This window comes from Perissodus microlepis, chromosome 9, assembly GCF_051167445.1.
Source record: "Perissodus microlepis isolate ML-2025 ecotype Zambia chromosome 9, ASM5116744v1, whole genome shotgun sequence".
NCBI lineage: Eukaryota > Metazoa > Chordata > Actinopteri > Cichliformes > Cichlidae > Perissodus > Perissodus microlepis.
The window spans coordinates 31,467,432-31,490,845 of record NC_140469.1 but is presented as its reverse complement, the minus strand read 5'-3'; the positions used below and the strand labels follow the sequence as shown (position 1 = coordinate 31,490,845).

At 46.1% G+C, this 23,414-nt stretch overlaps 1 protein-coding gene across 2 annotated transcripts in view; it reads left to right on the top strand.

The window, feature by feature from the left end:
- The first annotated feature begins 1,663 nt into the window (after positions 1–1,663).
- Positions 1,664–23,414, top strand: part of rreb1a (ras responsive element binding protein 1a) — a 54,169-nt gene continuing 32,418 nt past the window's right edge. For both annotated transcript variants that reach the window (XM_084939895.1, XM_084939896.1), the window contains exon 1: positions 1,664–1,936. In XM_084939895.1, the coding sequence (XP_084796021.1) occupies positions 1,897–1,936 (40 nt within the window). In that variant the 5' untranslated portion in view covers positions 1,664–1,896. The remainder of the gene's footprint in view (positions 1,937–23,414) is intronic.

The window sequence follows — 23,414 nt, the reverse complement described above, 5'->3', positions numbered from 1 at the left end:
CACCCCAATACTGGTAACTAGCCTACAAACAACATACACAACAAATAATGAAGAGCATTAAAAGTGCCAAGGTGAACGTGAGAGTTGCACTGCATTGTGGGGGGAGTAGTTCCTTCAGTTGTAAAAGTAATCATGTACACAGACTTGTAACTTTGCCTCTTTTTGTTACTCTTTTTTGATCCAAATCTAATTTTTTGTGTTCATGATTCACCTCGTGGCTAGTTGGCTTCATTTTAGGGTTACACTTCGGATGTCAGGACTTTCTGAAGGATTTTACTTCCAGAGCCTCCCTGTTGAGCTCTGTACCCTCAGCGTTTATTCCTGTTTTGGGCTGCCTGATGGTTATTTCGCTCCAGGTTATTCGTGTGTGAGGATGTAGTGGGGTCTCGAGGCACTCGGGAGCTCACATAAACGTCACATCCTTTAGATTTTCATGGAAGGTTGACACACAGCATCCACAGAGAAATCAGATTTAAGTTTACAATCCTTAAAAAATAGAAACAAAGAAGCATTGAACTCATAATCAGTACGACTCAGTAGATTGGAGTTCTTTGAAATGAACTTTAATGTGAAGTGAAAATGTTTTAGTTTGTAATTTCACATAATCCTGTCCAAGTCTGTCCAAACTAAAACATGTACATGTTGAACTTTACCCAATGGTGAAAATAAAACATGGGATTATTTGAGCTTGAGCTAATCACCCACTATCGCGGGTCACATAACTGCTGCTGCATGGCCCTGGATGGAGCACAGAGGTACCTGCACGTGATTTAGTACGACTTTAACGTCTTTATGTGAACTTCTGAGTTTCTCCCCCACGCGCTTTTCTTCGCTTCATCCCCGAAAACAAAGTGACTACTTCACCAACACCTCCCTGGAAACGGTAGCACAGTCTTCCACAGCCACCTCCCCAGCTTCTGGCTGACCCTATGCATCCTCCCTCTTTGAAATCGCGTGCAGAGCTCTCGCGATAGATGAAGCAGCTGCGCGTGTAGCGTGTGTGGGTTTAAGTGGATGGTTTCTTATCTTTTTAGCCCCCGAAACTTCGCGTAAACGATAAAGGAGCGGCGTGAAAGCGGGTTTCTTTGAGAGAATCTGAAGCGAGGCAGGAAACGAGGGGACTTTCTGACTGTGAGAGGACACGCTGGGTGAAAATGTCAATACTTTGGGAACGAAAGTTGCCTAAAAGTGAATATTTTTGCGCATTAAAGCAGAAATCTGCGGCGCACGCGAGTTAAATTGCGTGCCGCGAGACCTCTGCGGACTTTTGAAGTTTATATTTTTGGTTTCGGAGCTCTCAGGTGGGATCGTTTCCTGCTCCATCACGGCTGGAATAAGTAATCCAGTAACGGCTGTCCGTGTGTCTGTGCGTACTGACTGAGATGCTTGGTGGCCACGTCCCCTTGGAAACTGGAGACAACACGTGATGAGCTTTACTTATCAGGTTTAGCGAGAGAGTGTGCGCGAGAGCTACAGAGAGAGAGAGACCGAGAGAGGGAGGAAGAGGAGGAGGGAGCTGGGAGTTAAAGGAGTTTAAAGTATAAAACATCTCCAGAGCGACATTTTCCTCTCCACGAGTCGACTTTTTTCTTTCCTCCTCGGGAGGGAAGAGAGGAAGACAAGCAGCAGCAGCACGGGAGGAGGAGGAGGTGGAGGAGGGGAGGGGAGGGGAGAAAAGGAGGAGGAGGAGAAGCCGGAGTAAAGTTTGTCCAAGTTTGCTCATCCATTCGGAATACGCCATTTTGAGTTCTCTCCTCTGCGGAGCAACTTTGCAGCCTCTCGCACCCTTTCTTTTTTTTTTCATCACCTTCATCATCCCCGATCACCGCCGTTCATCTACCATCATCATCATCAGCCCCCCCATCCATCACCACCACCACCATCATCCTCGCCACGATGTCTCGGCGCAAGCAGCCCAACCCCAACAAAGTGAAGCGTAAGTGTCCTTTTCGTCTCCATCGCTGAGTTTTGGTGCTGTGCGAGTGTCTGCGCAGGCTCCCCGCGCTGTTTGCGCCTCTCGGGGAGAACTTTGCGCCTGTTTGTGCTGCCAGGGGTGAAGTTTGAGCGGAGATGTGGAGACGGTAAGGGTGGCGTTACTACTTTTCTCTCCTCTCTGGGCTGCTTCCTAGTTTGATGCGCATCCAAGCGGTGGAATTCAGCCGTGTGTGTCTCTTCCTCATTCAGCAACTTGTTGTTTTTCGACTTTTGGTGCAACTTTATCGCCCCGTGTGCACGTTTAGGGCAGTTATTCGGCGGTTTTTGCCCCGCGGGTAGGGTGTTAGGAGGTGGGAGGGAGGTCAAAGTCTGCAGCTCGCGGCCGGAGTCGAGCATCCATATCTCGGATGCACTTTGGTCGAAGCCTCGGGGCTAGTGGCCATGTGTAAAACTAAGCGCTCAAGCTAACGGCAACCGACGGAGTACTTCCTCAAAGAGACTTCTTCAAAGTAAAACAACCTGTTGCACACGGAGAACCGTAAGGGTTACCTCACGTTTTTGTGTTAGAAAGCGCTCTGACCTGAAAGTGATTCAGACTTCATCTTTGAAGCTAATAGTTTTAACTGTGGGTTTGCTGATGCTTCTCTTTGTAAATGATGGTTTTCTCACCGTGCCGTGTGGCTCTACGTGCTCTTTACGTGCTTGTGGAGGTCTGATATGTAGGTGCAAATACATCTAAAGCAGGTTTAATGGTAAAGTTGTTCATTTTATTGTGAAAATCACATCACATATTGCTTTTATATTTAACTATGTGCGAAAGAAGTCACAAAAGCCTCCTTTATTTAGTATAATGTACACACATCCGCAAACGTGTGGATGTGGGTTTAAATCTGTAGGCTCAATAAAAGAAATATAGCTTTTATTTTGGTGGCTCGACTTCCGCTAATGGCAGCGAGCTCGACGCCAGCGCGATGACCTTGCCCAGACATATTTAGGCAGAAAGGGACCCCAGTTCATTCACGAACCGGCCCAACACGGCGGCGAGGCGGCCGAACCCGCCGTCCCGCTCCGCCTGCGCCAGTTTTTGCGGTAGTTGGGCGACTTTTCGCCGCGTTCCCGACACTTTTCCACCGTCTGTGGTTACGCGCAGCAGCAGCATCGACGTGACGCCTGTTGCATCCACCTTCTCCTCCTCCCCCGTCCTCGAGCTCCGTCTTTTCTGTCTTTCGACATCGTCCTCGGTTCTAACTTCCATTTTAAACGGTAACCACCGGGCGCCCCCCCCCCCCCCCCGTTTCAACCGCCCCCAGCCCCAAACCGTCGACTTGGAGAACTTTTTCGCGGCGCTGTTAGCCGTTAGCCTCGTCGTCGTGTTTTTTTTTTTTTTCCTTTTTTCCGCGTTGGTACACGACGGAGGATGCTGGCCGGGCTGTTAAATAACTCCCATAACGCGGTTTTACTGTGTCAAAGAGGCGCTGTTATCGGTGTCCGGGTCAATGATTGATGGCCGCGGAGTTCGAGGAGGGAGAGGAGATGGACCGATGGCGTTTTTCTCGGTCTCAGGCTGGATTGGTTAGATAATGGTTGCTAGGGATTTTCTCTCTCTCTCCATGTTGGCCCAGTGTCTCTCTACCTCTGTGCACCTCCCTGCTGAGGAACTTTAACCTCACTGTAAGAGGAGTCTGTCATTGTTGAAAGCACAGAGGCCATCGCGGCTCTCAAATACAACACACTTTTATACACAATAAATGGACTTTTACTCTAATTACATTAAGTACAGCGACTCTGTGGTGACTTTATGGCTTTAACTGTAACTTTTACTCCCTTTAAATCTTTAAATAGTTTTGGCTTGTATGTTTTGGAGCACAGTCCAACAGTAGTTATTTGTGTCCACAGTTCATTAAAAGTTGAATAAAGTCGCTTTAAAGTGGGTTTATATTCATGTGAGTGGGTTTGTTTTTGGTACTTTAGTTTCTGGAGAATAAATCCTTTTAATTTTCCTTCTGTTTAACGTTTTCTCCAATTACACTGAATAAAATGGACCCATTGTTGGGTGTAAATTGTTAAGTTATAGAAGAAAAAGTTGATTTGAGCTCATTTTGTTGGCGTTTGTGTATATCTTCTAGTGTTTAGCTCAGCCTATGACTGCTGTCGGCGCAGTTTGGCTAAGATGGCTAACTTTCAGTGCTTTTTACAAAGTTTCGTAAGAATACAAAACATGCTTTTACTCTAATTACTTAAACAGTACAGACTTTTTGGCAATGTGTCGTAACTTGAGAGTGATTAATAAGAAATACGTCCTTCTTTAGTTCAGCATCCTCAGGGGAATTTGGGTGGTGTCCCACTTTACTTGAACCTATTTATTGACTTTTGTTAGTATGTTTTGGCTTTAACATAATCCCATCATCGGTAATTAAGGCCACGATTCACTTAAAGTGGGTTTATGGGTGTTCCTGTGGGGTTTGCTGTAAGTTTAGCTATTTTCTTTCTTCCATAGTCTTTCTTGTTTTGGGGCAGTTTTTTTTTTAATGTTTTAAACAAATCCATCTTAAAGTGAGGAACAGCGAGTCTTTGGTGACCTTATCACTTCCTGGAGGACTTTCAAGCTAACTTTTAGCCCCCCCCCCCTTCATGTAGTCTGGATTGACCGGTAGCTTGTTTGGCTAATGTTAGCGATCTTTACGCGGGTATTACTGCTTCATTTTGTCACTTTTCTTCAAACATTTTGCTGTTTAACGCACTCCTGTAACGTCTGTTTGTTGCTGCAGTTCAGCTCAGCTTACACAGACACACTTTAAAGTGGATTTATGGGTTTCATTAGTGACTTTGGCTTGTTTCAATGGCAGTTAGCGATGCTCTGTTTCCATATTTGTCAAGCAGTAACTATTACTGAGTTTTGGCAAGATGATTGTGACTTTACTTCTATAATTACAATCTTTAGTGCTCTGGTAGCTCTCTAAAAGGAAATTATGGTGATTTTGTAACACTTTTACCCACAATCGGTTTGTTTTTTTTCCAAATCTTTTGCAGAAAGTTAAATTTCTCTTTGTTTTATCTATAGAAATGCATTTGTTCCCCACATGCTCACGCTTCCACAGAGTGTTTGTGGAGTTTTTAAACCCTGTGATGTTCCTGAAATGCTCTTAAACTGTGTTTGATCTGCTAAAGAGTGGATTTAATGTGACTTTGAGGAGATTATTTTCTGCAGTTTCTCACTGTAGCTTTATTTAAAGTTTCTTTGTTTTAATTCCTTTTGACTCTTTCATTGAAACATCTGTCAGCCCCGCACTGCAGGAAGAATCATATTTGTGCGACTCAGACGTGTGTGTTGTACATTTATTGTGTTTTATGGCAGCTTTTGCCCCTGTGGGGTCACTTTAGTGCATCTGTTGGGTTTCTTGCACACTTACACATGTGTATAATGCATTTGTAGGTGTCAGCAGAGGCTGTTTGGATCTGTAATAGATGCATGAGTTCAAACATCCAGACTTTGACCTAGTTCATGGACATCTTTTATGGTGGATCGTCGGTGCTGTGCTGACGGGCAGCTTCGTGGTAGATCATGTGTAACGAGTGGAAGGTTTCCTGCAACGAAGAGCTGAATATTCCCGCTGCGTTTGGTCCTCCTCTCCTCCTCTGCTGTGAGGAGGAGGAAGGATCCGGATGAGCAGTTAGCATTCCATTACGAAATTCAACACTGAGGCCGAGCTGGGCCCTCGGCGACAGGCGCTGATCTCTCTCTGTTTCTCTCACGGACTGGCTCTTCTTGCTGAGGGGGAAATGTTACCTCCCAGCTTCACGGAGCAGCGGCAGCAGCAGAGGCGGCGGTGTTTTTCAGATGGAGATGTAACGCTGGGAGGGAGGCGGGGAGGGTCAGTCAAACATGAAAGCGGGAGCTGCAGTGCTGAAAACTTTCCTCTGTGGGTCTGATTCCTGCAGCTGCCCGATGGATCCATCATCTGTTTTTGTGCTGCTGACGTTCGACTGAGTGGCTGAGAGTTCAGCGCTTTACAAACTCAATCAAAAAAGCGCATCTTCTGCTCGTTCGTGTTACTGCGTGCTGCGCTCAGAGTTCACGTATTTCCACCAGGTTCACGATGGTCGCCGTGTCACCTGTAGAAATACCTACGCACTCTCATCCTGACGTGATGGCCTGGTCTGTCCCGCCTCAGCCTGTTACCCTGAAGGGTCGCCGGTCTGGTGCTCCAGGCGGGGCAGAAAACCAGCGGCCATGTTGAACAGACACGCCCAGGCTTCACGAGGCCGATGATGTCACACTATCCTGGGTTAACAGCTCGGTTTCTTTGGCTTTTACTCGGGTGTCTGAGACGACCATATTAGGGACATCCTCTCTCTGTGACATCATCAGCTCCAAGAGGGAAAAAACTGTCTGCAGCCTGAGTGTAGCTTTAATCTGGTTTATGTGGCAGAACGAGCAGATGTTTGTTTGGTAAAGTTGGATCCTGTTATTGGCGCAGAGCGTCCAATAGGCCGAGGTCTACCACAGCAGCCCGGCGGCTGCTGCTCCTTCTTTGTTTCCTCGCAACAAAAACAGTAAAAAAAAGTTACAAATCTTGGTGTTTATTATCTACACAACAATCTCACACGTCTGCATCACAGTAATAATAAATCCACCCTGAGGCTCTTCACTGCACACTCCTCATCCTCCTCTTCTTCTTCTGTGGCAAACGTTTAAAATGCTGACAACCGATGATGTAGTCGATGATGTATCTCTCTCACACACACACACACACACACACACACACACACACACAAAGAGTGTCTTGTGTTGGTGTGTGACGGTATCCTCCATTGTGAGTGGTTATTGCTACACACACACACACTCAGCCTGTGTTCATGTAAAGACATGATGCAGCATGAAGGAGGAGGAGTGAAACCAACTGACTGTGACTCCTCTTTATCTCCTCCTCATCACCTCCCTGTGCTCTGATCTACACAGTTTCACCTCCTCTCTGGAAGCTCTTTGATGTCTGATAAATGACACGAGCAGCATCATCTCTGAACCCTCGTCAGGATTTATTATTGTAGCAGCTCAGTCACAGCTCAGTGTGAATGTGAGCAAACCACTTTTATTCAGTTTATAATTAGAGATAAAAAAGCTCAAATCTTTAATTGTTTATTTTTAATAATAAACGTTTGTGTGTTTATCCTGATTATGCTGTTAAATTGAACTCAAACACAATAATGTTGTTCACTACAAAATACACGTGATTCAGTTTATTTATTTATTTTAGTGAATAAAAATGTTTTTATATTTAATTTTTAGAAATCTATGAAATAAAAGTTACAGTGTTTATTACATGTTTGACATTTATTTCAAGAATATGTCTGATGAAGTTTTACATGGAAAAAGTTTTCAAACGTCCTCTGTGCTGCCTTCATAAGAGTGTGTGTGTGTGTGTGTGTGTGTGTGTGTGTGTGTGTGTGTGTGTGTGTGTGTGTGTGTGTGTGTGTGTGTGTGTGTGAGTGAGAGTTAATGGGGAGTTTCAGAGGGACTTTTGTGTTCACAGGGACAAAAGTGAAGCAGCTAATTAATAGCTGTCGTTCTCCCTCTGAGACGCCATTATCGCCACATTATCCTCACACACACACACACACACACACACACACACACACACACACACACACGCAGTCTATTGATTTCCTGTGCTTCTGTCTCGTGATAATTGCGTGGATTTGAAGAGTCACAATGTTTCCAACTTGTTGATGCTGCATCTCAGCCAATCAGAGCGCAGCTGCTAGATGAGTGAATGCAGCACCTCCACACGCAGCAGGGGGAGGAGGGGCAGGAGGGGGAGGATGTTACTACACCTCTTTTCTTTCCCTCTCCTCGGTGTCTCCGCCTCTATTTATGGACTCGCCTTTTTTAGATAAGATTATGTTTCCTGACCCGCAGGAGGAGGAGGAGGAGGAGGAGGTGAGGCAGTGAGTTTGGGGTCAAAGTTCACTCTGAAACCGGACCTGCTATCTGCTCCTGTTCTACACCTTTACGGTCTCTTTGATTAGTTTAACAGTGAGTCATCAGTTAGTCGCATCATCGCTGTTTGAACCAATCAGCCGGTAACGTTTGCTTCACGGCTCGTTCCCTTTGATTCGTCAGCGAGCCGCTCCGACAGCTCAGCCGATCGATTGATTCGTTGATCAGCTGACTGATGCAGTTAGTCCCTGTAAAGGAAAAGTAGAGGATATCTTCAAGGTTTCATCACCTTGAAACTGCAGCTTTAAACACCTTCAGTTATCAATCAGCTGCTGATGAACTGATCGATACCACAAAGGAGCGTTTCCAGCTCATACCTGATCGATCATTTGTCCCGAGAATACTCAGGAAAACTGGATCTGCAGACTTTTTCTTGGTTATTTGAAACTGATGAAGACGTTGAATCAGTTTTGTCAGAGATTCGTCCAGTAAAACTTCTCAGGACCAGACGAAGTCCAGTTTATGTGACTCAGAAAAGCCTCAAACACTCAGCTGTCGGTGCTTCGCTTTGTTGAACCTGTGACAAACTGCAGCAGCAGGACGTTTCTGCATGAAGTTGGTGGAAAATCTGTCAGCAGATGACAGTGAAATGACTCGTTTCTGTGCGTGAAACTGATCCTGCTAAAGGTTTTGATCCCACCTCCAAAGATGCTCAGTTTGTCCACATTAAACAGGAAGTGTGGTCAGTCGCAGTGACAACTCTGAGCTTCCTGTGGGCTCTCTGAGTCTTCATCGGGGTGACATCAGAGTGGGGGAGGTTTGTGACTGTTTGTATGCAGACAGAGAGGTGTGGAGGGGAGGGTGGGGGAGGCAGACTCTTACACCTCTGGGTGGACCAAATGGCTCACCTCCCCCTGCTCCTTCACCCAAACCTGAAACGCCCACTAAAGTGACCGGCTTCACTGTTAAAATCTTTTTATTTTGATAGGTTCACACTTCCTGTCTTTATAAGTTGTAAGCTTGGCTGATGAAACCGAGCCGCAGCGTTTCTTGTTCAGCAGACGGTGAAGACTACACGGAAGGTTCAGGGAGGAACGTGGAGGAAGAGGCTGTTTAAAAGTGTTAATGTGTTCTTTTGTTTTCTCCTTTCGAATGAAAAAGGAACAAAAACCTGCTTTTCAGCAGTTTGTTGTTCACAGCGTTTGCACAGAGAGAAGCTGACGAGCCGCCTCACGTTTTATTTCCTTTCTTAATCTGGACGAGAACGATTACATCAGCAGCTGCAGTCCAACAGCCCGAGTCCACCCGAGGGTCTGTGGGCAGCTGATGGTGACATTTACACAGAAAACAACTTTAATGATGTTCACGTGAATATAAACACGCACCCGTCTGAGCGCCCGTGAACACAAACCAAATCCTTCACGAGAACACAGCTGACGTAGGACATGATGCAAAAAGTCCGATCTGGGTGTCCCTGTAACGTGGCGGTACTTTGGCGTTCCCGTCTCATTGTGGTGATTTTGCATCACCTTTATTCCTCTGGCGTCTCACTTGTGTTTGTGTTTAAATACGTTGCAGTTCTAGTTGTCTGGAGTGGTTTTGTTTTGCCGTCGTCATAAAAATGTGACGTAGAGCTCTGCGGGTCACCCAGACTCCGTAAGGAGGTGATGGAGATCTTTCATGCATTAATACCAGCAGATTAAATTGACACCCCGCCCCCGCCCCGGCGGGCCTGCGCTCGTTGGTTTTTGGAGGTTTGATTCCTGGGAATGCGGCGCAGGACCAGTTCAATATGCCAAGCTTTTGTTGAAAGTGGCTGCTTTAAAGGGAAAGCTGTTAGTGTTGGTGAGTTCGACAGGTGTCATTAGCTCGACCTGAGCCGTCGGCGGTGAGCTTCATGCCTCTGACAGAAGCTTGGGTCTGAAGGCTCCACTGTCTGATTTCCACCCCTCACCACATCCAGGTCAGGTCATGGTTCACCCGGGCCACTTTTTATCTGCACGTAACTATTACACATATAAATAATAAATCCACCTCGTGTCATTTATGTGTTACACCTGCTTACCTGGCTGGTTTCATCCAAGCAGTAGTCATACAGCCTTGTTTAACGTGAACCTGCCAGAGGAGGAGTCATTCATACACCCTCATCTCGGTTTGGTTTTTCCACAATAATGCAGAATTTCATGAAGAAACCATAAAGAACGGTGACTTGAACGTCCTTTCTTTGGAGTTCGCCACATTTTACCGAGACAAAGGTAAAGGAAACTACACAGCAGGGAACCTTCTGCCTCTAAAACAAGACTTCATGTAAAAAATCATCATAGCTGATGAATAAGCGCCGCCATCGATCGTCTGTGGACGACAAACTGATGAACTGCTCTGTGAGGCCTGAACACTGAGACGAGGAGAGGATGGGTGTCATTCGAGATGTGGGATGAATAGCACTAAAGTAGGACACACACACACACACACACACACACACACACACACACACACACACACACAGAGTTTAGTGTGTCATTTGATGGCCTCCTCCCATCAGAGTGTGTGTATGTGGGATTGTATCTCACACACACACTGCTGGGTTTAAATTTAGGTGAGCTGCAGCTACCCTACACACACACGTTTACTTGTACACCTGTCTTTGTGGGGACGTGCAGTTAACACCTTTCTAATCCAGGACCCCTATTTTAATGTGTTTTTAAACATGAATCTGATTGTAAGATAAAGTCACGACATCTCGTCTGAACCCTCAAACAGCCTCTGAAGGTGTGTCTCCGCTCACCATGGCCCACTCACACAGACCACCGTCTTTATATAGCGGTGAACGCACTAAAGTTAGCCTGAGTCAATATTACAGTGGTCTGTGTTTAGCTGCTCTGCTGTCAGATGCTTCACATGAAGAAGACTGATTGTTGTTCACATCAGTGTTTAAGTAAAGTCTCAGTTTGGCTCATTTAGAGACATTTACAGTAAACCATCATTTGTGATCAAGTTTTCAAAGTACACAACGTTCCTGCTCTGAGAGTTTACGCAGTGTTTTTTTATGAGTGAAAAGTCAGAGGGAAAGTTTCAAGTATTGATTAATTTCCTACATAAAGAGGTTAAAAGGTAGTAAAAGAAATCTGTGAATGTTTGAAAGTTTTAACAGGACCCAACAAAGGAGCAGAAAGCATCATTTTCTTGTCTTGTAGGACTTTCTCTCCTGATCTAAGACGTGTTAGTTTGTTGTAGTAAACTTTAGTTACACGTTTTTAGGAGAGCCTGGCTTTCTGCTGGGCATCAGCAGAGGAGCAGACCCGAGGATATAAACGTTGAAATCAGCAGAAACTGGTGTTTGTTTCAGCCGCTGTGTTTCTCTCTTACTCGACCTTGACCTGATGAGTTGTTGCAGAGGTGCGTTTGCGTAACTCTGCTTGTTTGGTGTTCCTAACCCCCCTCAAACTGTTGTTTTTAGTCACCTGTGCAGGTTTTTAACTCTCCCGGTGAAGCCGTTTTCTTTAAGCCGACCTTTCTGGGTGTTTTCTGTGAGCAGATGTGTGAATATTTGTCATAAAAGGAGTCAGAATGTGCAGCATGAAGCAGTTTTCCCTGCAGCAGCATCCTCTCTGCTCGTGCTGAATGACTTTTCCCTCCTCGACTATCATCTGTGTGTTTTTGGTGAGTTGGTGAAAGTTTCCTGGAAGCTCAGCAGAAGATGAACAACATCTCTGACGTTACGTAACGCTGCCTCTCTGATAATAAAGGCTTCACATGGACCGACTCGCACACACAGAAAGAGGGGAGCTATTGTTTCTCCACTTCCTCCATCTCCTCCTCTGCTCTCCTGATGAGAGGCTGCTTCACTTCCTGTTAACCCCTTCTCTTCTCGTCTTTCTCCTCTTCCTCTTTGAGGGATGTTTGCTGTGGGTTAGCATCTAAAAACGTTTATTTAACTCGCGTCATCTTGCTCTAATGCAAAACTCCATTCAGAAAACGTTGTTTTTAGGTTGCAGGTTAGCTTCTCTGCTGGTGTTTTTGGCATTAAAGGGAATTAGGATTGTTTTTTCTATGAACCAAGTTAATTATTGACAATAATTATCAGATGCACTCCTGATCTTAGCTGGTAATTAGTGTAAAAGTCACAGATGTGTAGAGATTGTATAAATGCTTTTGCCATGAGCGTCTAACAGCTAAAAACCCAGTTAGCCTGGCGTGGTGTGAGGCATGTTGATGTCCTGAGCATTCACTCTGTATTTCTGCTAATTCAGGCAGTTTTTTGCCATTAAAAGTATCCAGATTACACTTCAGCAGCTCCTGTTTGAAGACATCCTTAAACTGTTATTTTTATCAGGCTAGTTTTGCATGTTTGGCTCTGTAAATATGAACATTTGGGGCTTTTTGTAGTTTTTAATTAAACATCAATATTTTATGGTTCTAACTGCTTGTTAAACTCAGATGTATAAACCTGCTTGTAAATGTATAAAGGCTGTTTAGCTAACTGTTCCCTATTAAAGACAGCTGAATTAGCCGTTAGCAGCTCCTGTTAGCGCTAGACTCATGGATGTTGTAATTATTCAGGTTCTTCAGTTATAATTGGCACTTTTCTTCCTTACTAAGCAGCTTCATGGATGTTTACGTTCATGGATGCGAGGACGGCGTGTCCTCAGACAGCGCTCGCCCGTCTCTGTGTGCTTCACGTGTGCGCGCAGAAACTTTGGTACTTCAAACCGCGAGCGGCCCGTCAGTCTTTGAGGCATAAAATCATAAAAGTGGAGATAAGCTGCTCCAAGCATCCTCCTCCACCTCCACCTCGCGCCTTTCATCTGCTCGGCCCCCACCCTCCTCTAAACGTCCTCCTCGCCCTCCTCCCTCCATCCGCCGTGACATTCTTTCACAGTCGAGGCGCTCGGACTTTGTACTCGCAGTAAATACGGCTTTATTTGCTGTGAACAGGGTGAAGGTGGCTGTGTGTGTGTGTGTGTGTGTGTGTGTGTATCAGCCATCACACACGCGCTGCAGTGGTAGTTAGCTTCACAAGCTGCTTATCAGCAAGACGCTCTCACCACACCCACCCACACACACACACACACACACACACACACACACACAGAACTGCTGGCATCCCATACAACAGGTCTGTCCTCCACCCCTCCTCCATCCATCCGCCAGCCATCTATCCATCCATCAGCTCCTCTTCACTGTGAGGCAGCTCCACCCTGCAGCGCATTCAGAAGAGCATCCAAACACATTTTTCTTCACAAACATGAGCTCGATTAAACAATCTGAGAAAACAGGAAGGACTCGTTCCTCTTCAAAATAAAACTCAGAGAAAGTCATTGGAAATATTTAAAGCGGACAGTCTTGTATTAGAGGCCAGGCTGCGTGTTGATGCCGTTCTGTTTTACCTCTTATATTTAAACGTCAGGTAACAGACAGGAACAGTAAAAAGGGAACGCCTTCACAAATATCATGAAACTGAAACTGGTGAAAGTAAAGGCTGAAAATCAAAGTCATTTTCTATAGAGGAAGTCATGTGATGTAGTGGAAAGCAAGCGTCTGTTGTTGCTGTCAGAGTTTGAGGAAATTGTTTGACATTTCTTTGGGTGTAAAAATGTCTCGTTGCTGAAGATGACGTGTTTCAGTCCCGAAAACAAGAGTTTTATGAATAAAGTTTTATATTGAAGGAAGAAAAGGTTCCCTCCGCAGTAAACTTTAATCGTGTAACTTCTTCGTTGGTGCAAAGTTGTGAAGATAAAGGTGACCTGCAGGGTGTAAAGTCCTAAAATACCTCACACATCTAAAAACGAGCATTTTCTAAATTGAGTTTTGTGCTGGAAACTTCTCTGGGCTTGAATTTCAGCATCTGTTGGTGTAAAAGTTACAGACAGAGGAAACCGTTTGTTTGGTGTTAAAAAACGAGCGTCTTCTTAGGAGACTTTTGTATTAGCCAGAGGTAACTTTGTGTCTTAATACTGTCAAACGTGAGCATTGTTTTTCTAACTTTGAGTGACTGTAAGTCCTCACAGTGGTAAACATTCAGCAAAGCTGTTATTTGTTGCTGTGAAGCTGTCGTGGTGGTGACGATTTGCAGCTTTAAAGGTCTCTAAGTGTCCCACGTATCTAAAAATGAGCATTTTCTGAGTAGAGTCTGGCAGTGGAGGCAGAGTTGATGCTGTAAAAGTTAAAGTCAGAGCAGCGAGTTTAATGTTTGACCTTGTTGTTGGTGCGAGCGACGATGATCTCTGAGCTCGCCGTCTCATGGAGGAAAGAGTTAACTGATGCAGCCTGCAGAGTCTTCCCCCTCTCTCTCTGTGCTCTGTCTGCTGCTCGCTCGCCCCCCCGCTCACCTTTTCTTGCTGACTAAACAGTTTTGTCAGCTGGCTGCTGCTGAGGATTGAGAGGGAGGAGGAGGGGGAGGAGGAAGAGCGCGAGCATGCAAATAACCGTGGCGGTTAAATCAACAAAGGTAGATTGAGTTTTAACCGCAATCACTACCCCGGTCACTTCAGGAAAGAGTGTGTGTGTGTGTGTGTGTGTGTGTGTGTGTGTGTGTGTGTGTGTGTGTGTGTGTGTGTGTGTGTGTGTGTGTGTGTGTGTGAGAGAGAAATGCTCGTTTAGCTGGCACTGTGGGGGCCGGTGTTAGATTTAGACTGAGTGAGGTCCATCCTTTGTTTACACTCTTCTTTCTTTACTTCTATTCCTCCTTATTTCCTGTCCTTGCTGCCTAGTACAGTTTTCATACCCTGTTTCCTTGTTGCATCCCTGTCTTCCCTCCTTGTTTGTCTCCTCCTTTTCTCTCCTTGTTTATTTCCTTGATTCTTCTTCTTTTTATTGGCCTTTCTCTCCTTAGTTTGCCTCCTTATCTCCTTGTTTCTGTCCCCTTTCTGTTGCCCCTCCAAGTTTTTTCTCATAGTTTCATTTCCTCCTTTTTGGGCCCTTCTGTCTTTCCTCTGTGGCTCAGTCTTGTCTCCTCGTTTTCTTTTCCATCTTTCGTTCTTGTTCTCGTTCTGTCTTTTTGGCCTCTTTGCATCCTTGTCCACGTCTCCTTGTGTTGTTCTCTCTCTCCCTTTTTCATGCACCCTCACCTTGTTTCCTCTCTTGGTTTCCTTACTTTGTTTCTGGCTTCTTCTCCTTGGTTCCTTTGTTTCCTCATTTCCTACCCTCTTTCCTTTTTCTCTTTCCTTGTTGTTCCTTTTTTTTTCCTGTTTCTTGCATCCTCTTCTACTTTTGACCCCTCCCCCTTTCTGCCTTTCTCTCCTTGTTTCCTTAGTTTGATCCTTTTCTGTCCCCTTGCATCCTCAGGTCAGTTGTCCTGTGCTCGGCTCCTCCTGCAGACGTTGTCAGGTGAAGCAGCGGTTTACACAGGCGCTGTGTGTGTACCTGTTCACAGCAGGGCGGAGCCTGTGTGTGTGTGTGCGTTGTTGTTGTTGTTCAGGTGAATGGAGCCTTCACAGCCGTCCTCCATAATCCCGGTAATCTGACTGTTAGCTGTAATCTGACTCACACACACACACAGGCTCCGCCCTGCTGTGAACAGGTACCGCTGTTTGTTCTGCAAACACAGGACACGCCTCGTTGCCATGGCAACTGCAGCACCAACATGCCCCCAGACTTTTTTCTTTTCTGGACTCGAACAGGTGACGTCCACGTTTACCTGCACGTGCGATCGAGGAGGAGGGTTAGAGAGGTCCTTGCCTCCTCCTCCACTTTGTCTTGTTTCCTCTCCTTGCATCCTTCCCTGAGCTCTGCTGCCGTCGTCTTTAACGCCGCCGTCACAGATGATAAAGTTTGGTTCAACCGGCACGTGATTTAATTTCATTTAAATGTTACTGAAACCTGATGATGTCATCATTACAGACTGTACATAAAAGACAGACTGAGTGATGAGTGAGCCTGCGAGTTTTGCTATGTTTCCATGGTTACCAGTTTTTGGGGCAGTTACACATTTAAAAAAAAATAAATGAACTGAATGTTGAAAAACAGATCATCCATCCATCCACAGCCACAGGGGGCGGAGCCTGTCCCAGCTGGCTCTCAGGTCAAATGTCCGAGTCTACACAGGCGGTTTTTCAGGTTTCTGCCTGTTGTTAGAAAAACAAGGAGCAGTTTTCATCATCGAGTCATCGTTTCCATCAGTTTTCACATTAAAATAGAGGAGAGACGCCTGCTGAGGCTCTGGGTCAGGTGACTTCATCCAGATCACTCCTCCTCCTCCCAGGGCTCGCAAAATCCCAGGGCTAGCGATATCTCCGGTCGGGCGACCAAGATCTATCTCAGCCCCGCCCGTCGGGCTATCATCGGGCTATCGACCGGAGATATCGCTGGCTAGACGTCGGGCTAGCGATTTTGCGAGCTCTGCCTCCGCTGCTATTCTTCATCTTGTTTCTCTTCTCCTTATTTTTGTGCTTTTATTTTGAAGTGTCAATATTTACAGTTACTGATGACACACACACAGACACACACACACACACACACACGTTGGTGTTGATGAAGTAATTTGGAGGACAGGGTCTGTGTGTGTGTGTGTGTGTGTGTGTGTGTGTGTGTGTGTGTGTGTGTGTGCTCTCAGGTGTGACTTGGGGGTTGTGGCAGTAGGTGTGCCCACCCGACTCCATTCAGCTTTCAGAGCAGAATAACAATAAACCCTCCCATGGGAAAGTGCTGGTGACACACACACACACACACACACACACACACACACACACACACACACACCTTTGTGTGTGTGTTGCCCCTCAGGCAGACACACAAAAGGCCTCTGAGTCTTTTCACGCAGCTGAAACCTGGTCTTCATCAGCACCACGCCCTGCACACACACACACACACACACACACACACACACACACACACACACACACACACACACACACACACACACACGATGAAGTTTTTTCTTCTTTGTCGTTCGGCTGTTTCTCATCCTTGTTTCCTCTCCTCTCTCCTTTTTCCTGCTCTCTCATCACCTCAGGTTTCTCCTTTGTCTCCTTGTCTAACCTCCTTTTTTCTCCTCCTGGTTTAATAAACAACTTTCTTCTTCGTTTCTTTTTGCGTCCGTCTCTCCGTCGCTGCCTTCTTCTCATTCTTCACCTCTGACTTCTTTGTGTTCTTCTTTTTTATTTTTGAAATCTTCAGTCTTCTTCCTGCTGCCTTCTTCATCCTGTTTCTTCATCTTTAGCTCTTCACATTTTTCGGCCTGTCCTCCCCTCCTCGTTCTTCTCCTCCCCCTGCGGCTTCTCTTCCTCATTCCTTTGCTTCGCCGCCTTCATCTCTTCCTTCTCCTTCATTCCTCTTTCTTGGAGCCTGGATGCTCCTCACCAAGAAGAAAAACCTAAACGTGCAGGAAGTCTTAGAGACATAAAATGAATCTTCTCCAAATCAGGAAAACCTGAACGTGTTCACTGAGTAGTTTGTAGAGTGGAGGTGAGGATGAGTGTGAAAATGTTTCATCTGTCGACCGTTTTTATTGTGAAAACTTTGAGCTCGATCGACTCGTCCGTTCTGTTTATAACACAGAATAAAAGCTGCAGTTGCTCGGATGATTTGACGTGAAAACACACACTCTCTGCAGGCTGGTGTGTGTGTCGCCTTGAGGCCTCGCTGCATGCTCAAACAAGCTAAAGCCAGTTTGAGCTCTGAACTTATTGAGCAGAGGCTCGTCCTGTATTTCAGGTGATGAAAGAGCTGTGAGGGTTCGCACACAGGGAGATGTGGAGAAGGAGGAGCGACTCCTGCAGGAGTCCTCTGTCAGGTCACTGATAGGTTTTACATCCTTCCCAGCATCCGCAGACACCTGAGCGCCGCCGAGGCTCCTCCTCATCCCTGTCCGCCTGCAGGAAACAAACTCAGGGTAACGTTTAGATCCCAGGTGTGCAGCTGGTCAGAATCGTAAACCGGGACAACGACCCAAACGCGTTTGTTACTCGTGTTAAAGTCACAGAAAACAAAGAAACGGCGTTTTCACCCGTCTGTCTGCTCGTCTGTGTGCAGCAGAGCGTCTTCCTTCCCGTCTGTCTGCTCCCATTGTTCTCTTTTCTTTCTTTGAACGACGCCACTCCTGCCTGACGGTGAGCCTTTCACTCCACCTTCACCTCTGTAAACACATTTCAGGCCCCTTCCAGGACAGGACGGCCTATCAGGAGCGAACAGGCCCCTCAAAATCCCCTTTATCCTGAGTGGGTGTGGACACCTTTAAATTAGGACGAATAAACAGACTTCAGGTAGCGTCCCGTCAGGGCCGCAAAGAACAGAACACAGAACAAATACAGTTTAGATGGACGACAGCACCAACAGTCGTGCTCTCACAGAGACCACAGGACACACTGAGACACTGTTGCAGAGAAAACTGAAATGACCCCAAGGGGCCAAAAAACGGCCTAAAAGAATCATTAGTGAGCCATAAATGACAAAAATAATGTCAAACGACTGAAAAGAGACCAAAGAAGAGAAAAACTGATTTTAAAATGTGTGAAATGACTTCAGATGAAGATCCAAAACTGCCACGAAGCAGCAAACGCCCAGTGAGACTGCAGAGAGCTCTGACATGAAACCGTGAAGCAGCCACAGAACAACAGTTTTGTTTTTGGGACGGCGAGGAGTCATCTGCAGAGGATTTACATCACAATGCAACGATACACGTGCGCCCGAGGCGGCGAGCTCAGAGAAGGACGACGGGAACGACAAAGAGTAACCGGCCACGAAGAGGTGTGAAACGGGTCAGGACAGTCAGAGTAATCAGAGTATTCGGTCCACTTAGAGAACGATTTGAGGGCCGGTGATTCTGTTGGGCTCGGGCTGAAACCTGCTCACACTTTCCTGTCATCATCTGAACGTCTCGACCGGCATCCGTAAACCAACGGGAGACCAGCTCCTCTCTGCAGGGAGAGAGAGACGACCCTCTGCTGTGTTATGGATGTGGCCAGCTGTGTGTGTGTGTGTGTGTGTGTGTGTGTGCGCGCCTCCTCCCACTCCTTCGCTCCGACACACACCAGTGTCTGTCAGCCTGCAAATATGTGGGCTGTGTGTGTGGGTGCATTTTTGTGTTGTTCACACACAGACGTAACACTCCCAGCTGTGTGAGCAGGCGGCGTGTGTGTGTGTGTGCACGCCAGCTGCTGTGTGCGCGCGTGTGTGTGCAATGAATGTGTTGCTTGTTGAGGAGAGAGACAACTGCTGGATGTTGGAGGAGTCGTCGTCTCTGTGGGGACGGAGAGACCGAGGAGGACTGAAGTGATGGAAAGATGGGAGAAGGAGAGATTGAGAGGAGACGCTCGGCGGCTCGGAGGCAGAATAAAGTGGAGTTAAAGTTTAGAGGGTGTGAGGAAGGACGCGTTAATGTGTGTCAGGACGGGTTAGATTAGTTTGGCTGAACATTAAGACTGAGAGCCGTGAGCAAAGTTCAGCTGAAGGACTCGTGTTCTCCAGCCTGTTAAATAAATCAGACCGAGACGCTCGGCAACAACCAGGAGACGCAAAAAGACGGAAAATAAGGAGCAGACGGGCCCCAGGAAACTCCAGGAAACTCCAGGAGACTCCAGGAAACTCCAGGAAACTCCAGGAGACTCCAGGAGACTCCAGGAGACTCCAGGAGACTCCAGGAAACTCCAGGAGACTCCAGGAGACTCCAGGAGACTCCAGGAAACTCCAGGAAACTCCAGGAAACTCCAGGGTGCAGCAAAAAAAAGATGGAGAATTTTGTCAAACAAGTGAGGCAAAGCAACAAAAACACCAGAAATGTTTAAATCGACACCACAAATGAACAAAACGACACAAAACTAGGTGGAAAAAAATGATTACATTTAAAAAAAGTAACAAGTTTTCATACAAAACAACAAAAATGCACAAAATAAATGTTTCAAATCACCTGAACAAAGCATCCTATCACGGCTCCACCTGAACCAGACGCCGCTGTGCCTAATAAACTGGACACTGAGCTGTGTGTCGGCATGACGCGCTAACATCTGCTCGCCGCCGTCGCGCTGAAGACACTCACGGCGCAAATGTTTGGCTGAAAGTGCTGAAAGCTGGCAGGTTAGCATCTGCTAACACACACGTAGCTCGACCAGGTTAGCATCTGTTAGTGTGAATGAATGGAGCTCTCACAGCAGAGGCCGCTGGCTGTCTCCAACACCTGTTTAAGTGTGTGTGTGTGTGTGTGTGTGTGTGTGTGTGTGTGTGTGTGTGTGTGTGTGAGAGACAGCTGCTCAACACGCAAAATCCCCCCCCCACACACACACACACATCATGCCTGTAATTACAGAAGAAAGATGGAGGACAGTCCAGGAGGGTCCGGTCTTTGTGTTCAGGTTAAACAGGATGAAGCATCAGTGGCAGTCTGGTGTTTGTAGTTTAATCTTCAGTCTAAATGACTACAATCGGACCAAAAAAGTTCTAAAATTTTAAATGAAACAAAACAAAAGAGAGAAGAGATCAAACCCATAAAAATGTGACAAAAACAATGAAAGCAAAATGCTAAAGTGACAACGGGGACGATGAACATGCAGAAGGAAGAAACCATACGATGCAAAACTACAAACCACAGCGAATGAACAAAAAGCACAAATCTAAGATGCAAATGAAGAAACTGAGAGGCTGAAGTTCTGGGCCGTAAACCTACAACGATCAGCCGTGAAACAGGGAAAGAAGAAGAGCAACAAAGATGAGCGTTTGAAACGAGGCGTGGTTTATTGTGTTGGTATTTGTGTGGGAGGCCGGGCGGCGGCGCATTTACAGCCCGTCTCCTCGCGTCACAATCACAGCCGGCTGAGAAAGATGCTCTGTGCGCCTCCAAACTCGTTCTCTCATACTCCTCATCAGCAGTCAGCTGATGCCTTCTCTCGCTCGGATACAGGAAGTAATACTGCAGCGTCATGACGGGCAGATGCGGTTTGAGCGCTGCTTCCATCACACTCTCAGTCAGACATGTTGAAGCTCAGAGTTAACCAGTAACCGCGTGCACTGACTCATCCGAGGAGATAAGGATGCAGGGGGGGAGAGAGGAGGGTGGAGGTTGAGGCGGCAACGGGAGCCTATCTGTTGTCAGGTTACGCGGAGGGTGGCGGGCCACCGGCCAATCAGGGCGCAGCAAAGTTTACAGCGTCCGTGCGGGATGAGCAGCGGCTCGTCTGGTCTGACTGGATTCTCTGTCTCAGGCGTTCGCTTCTTTCTCGGGTTCTTCTTCTTCTTTTCTCACTTCCTGTTTTCTCCTCCACACCCTGTGGATCCTCTCTCTCTCTCTCTCCATCTCTCTCGACCCGCTCCATCCCCGCCATACGAGCGCAGGTTGTGAAATAGTTCAACGAAACGCCCCGTTTCTTCGTTCAGAGGCCCGAGTGACACCCGAGGACATCGTCCCAAAGCAAACAGCAGCAGACCGAACGTGTTTCCAGCAGAGTAAACACGAGCGAACCTCCGGCGTTCAAACGCCAACGATAACAGCAAAGACGTGACACAGGATGCCAAACGGATACGTTAAAGGCTGAAAACGACATAACTGAGACATAAACCGCTAAAAACAAAAGATGACACAAAACAAACTCCAAGAGATAAATCTGAGAACAGACACATGAGGTCAGAAAGGTTTACGGGGACGCAGGAGCAGCAGAAGCTGCCTGAGAATAGTCACGTTTCTACGTTAGTTTCACATTTATTCAGTTTTTAGCTCGTTGAAACAGCACATGGAAAACAGGAAGTGCCAACAGCAAATTCTGCTTAATTTTCCCAAACGTGCACAAAGGCTCACGGTGACTCTCGTCTAACTGCACTCTCACTCTTATCTAATCCTCCTTTTCTCTAGAACTCGTACAGGTTTCTGCCTCTCAGGTGTTTCTCCTCCTCTCTCGCCTCCCTCTGCACTTGTCCATGCCTGTCACCCGTCAGCAGAGCGGCATTCTTCAGCGCACGCATTCCTCGTCCCGCTCGGCGAGTTATTTTTACCATCAGAGTGTATTACAGGGCCCCGCTCTGCCGCTGGCCTGCTCGCACACAGTTAAAAGCATCATCACCAAGCTCCTCCTCGGGTGTTTGTGCGTTTGTCACGGCTCACATTCTGTTCCCAGTCAACCCAGTTACTCTGTGACGCGCTCTAACCAGAACACGCCGGTGCCGTGGCCTGATGGGCCACTTTAAGCTCTGATTGATCAGCTTTAACTTGATTTTCAATGCAGACTTGCTGAGTAATTGGAGGCAGTTTGTTACTTTTAGGAAAATCACATGATGCTGTTTGCAGACCCTGGATTGGTTAAGTTCTGCTAAAACATAAAACACAACTGGAAGATGGATGGATGACTGTTGACAAACCAAAATCCAAGCAGTGCAAAGGCTTAATGCTAACCTGAAAATGAAGCTAATTTCACAATTTATATTTAGACTTTATTAAAAGAATCAGCGTCATCAACATGGCGAAATCTCCAAAGTTTACATGCTAGCTGTTAATGCTAACATAAAAAAATGCTATTGTGGTGCACTGTATTTATATATTGCGAAAAGATCATATTTCCTCTTTTAGCGTGATGTAAAAGCTACGTGTCACTTCAGTTTACGCTAATGACTCATTTTTACGTAAAGGTAAAAAGCAAATGTAAACATACTTCACATGAACCTCATGCTAGTATCTGTGACACTGAGTACGAGATGCTAATGCTACTCTGTAGTCCTCTGCCTGTTTGCCTTTTTAAAAATACTATCATTAATGTTGTTAATTCGTTATATCGCCTTTGTTTAACATAACTGCATCATCTGTTGCACTTTAACATGTTAGCACAGTAGCATGTAGTTTATTTATATCATGTATTTTATTTCAAATATATTTTTTAAATTATTGTTATTATTAGTAATCATTAAAACAAAGATTTCACTTTGACTTGGTCTATAAAACCACGTTAACCTTTAGTTTATTAATCTTACTTATGATGCTAACAAGATAAAAACAGAAACTTTGGCTAGCATGGGTTGGACCTGCAGTGATGTCTCGAAAAGACAAAGGTGACATGGACCCCCCTGACCCCCCCGTATATACGTCCAGGTCTGTTTAGATAAGTTCAATGATGAAAACTGTCTACTGTTAGCATGTAGCATGATGCTAGCATGTACAGTTAATGTGGGTGTTAATGAATCATTAGGAGCTTGTGTTTTGTTTTAAAAGGATACAAAGGCAAGTTTCAAAGTACGAAAGAGTTGTCTTAGAAGATTAGCTTCTGCCTTGATGCTAGCATCTCGCTCACATCAGGGCCCGTGTATCGTTTCATAGTCGTTATGTGCTTTATATTTATTAACCTAAAGTTTTGACCCTGCTGGTATTAACAGTGCTGGCAGCTCTGGTTTCCAGTTTTAAGCCGCGCGGAGCCGTTTAGTGCTGCAAAGCTAGAAACAATGCAGCAGGCTGTGTCTGCAGCAGAACAAAGCTAAAGTGAGTTAGTGGGGCTAGCTCATTAGCTGCTGGCTTAGCGGGGGCTTTGTGTGGTGGTGGGGGAACACGGTGATAAATCCTAGTTTAGGTGGGAGCCGTGGCACCTCCCTGTATCAGCTTACACCTCCTTTATCTGCAACAATACTCAGCCCATTA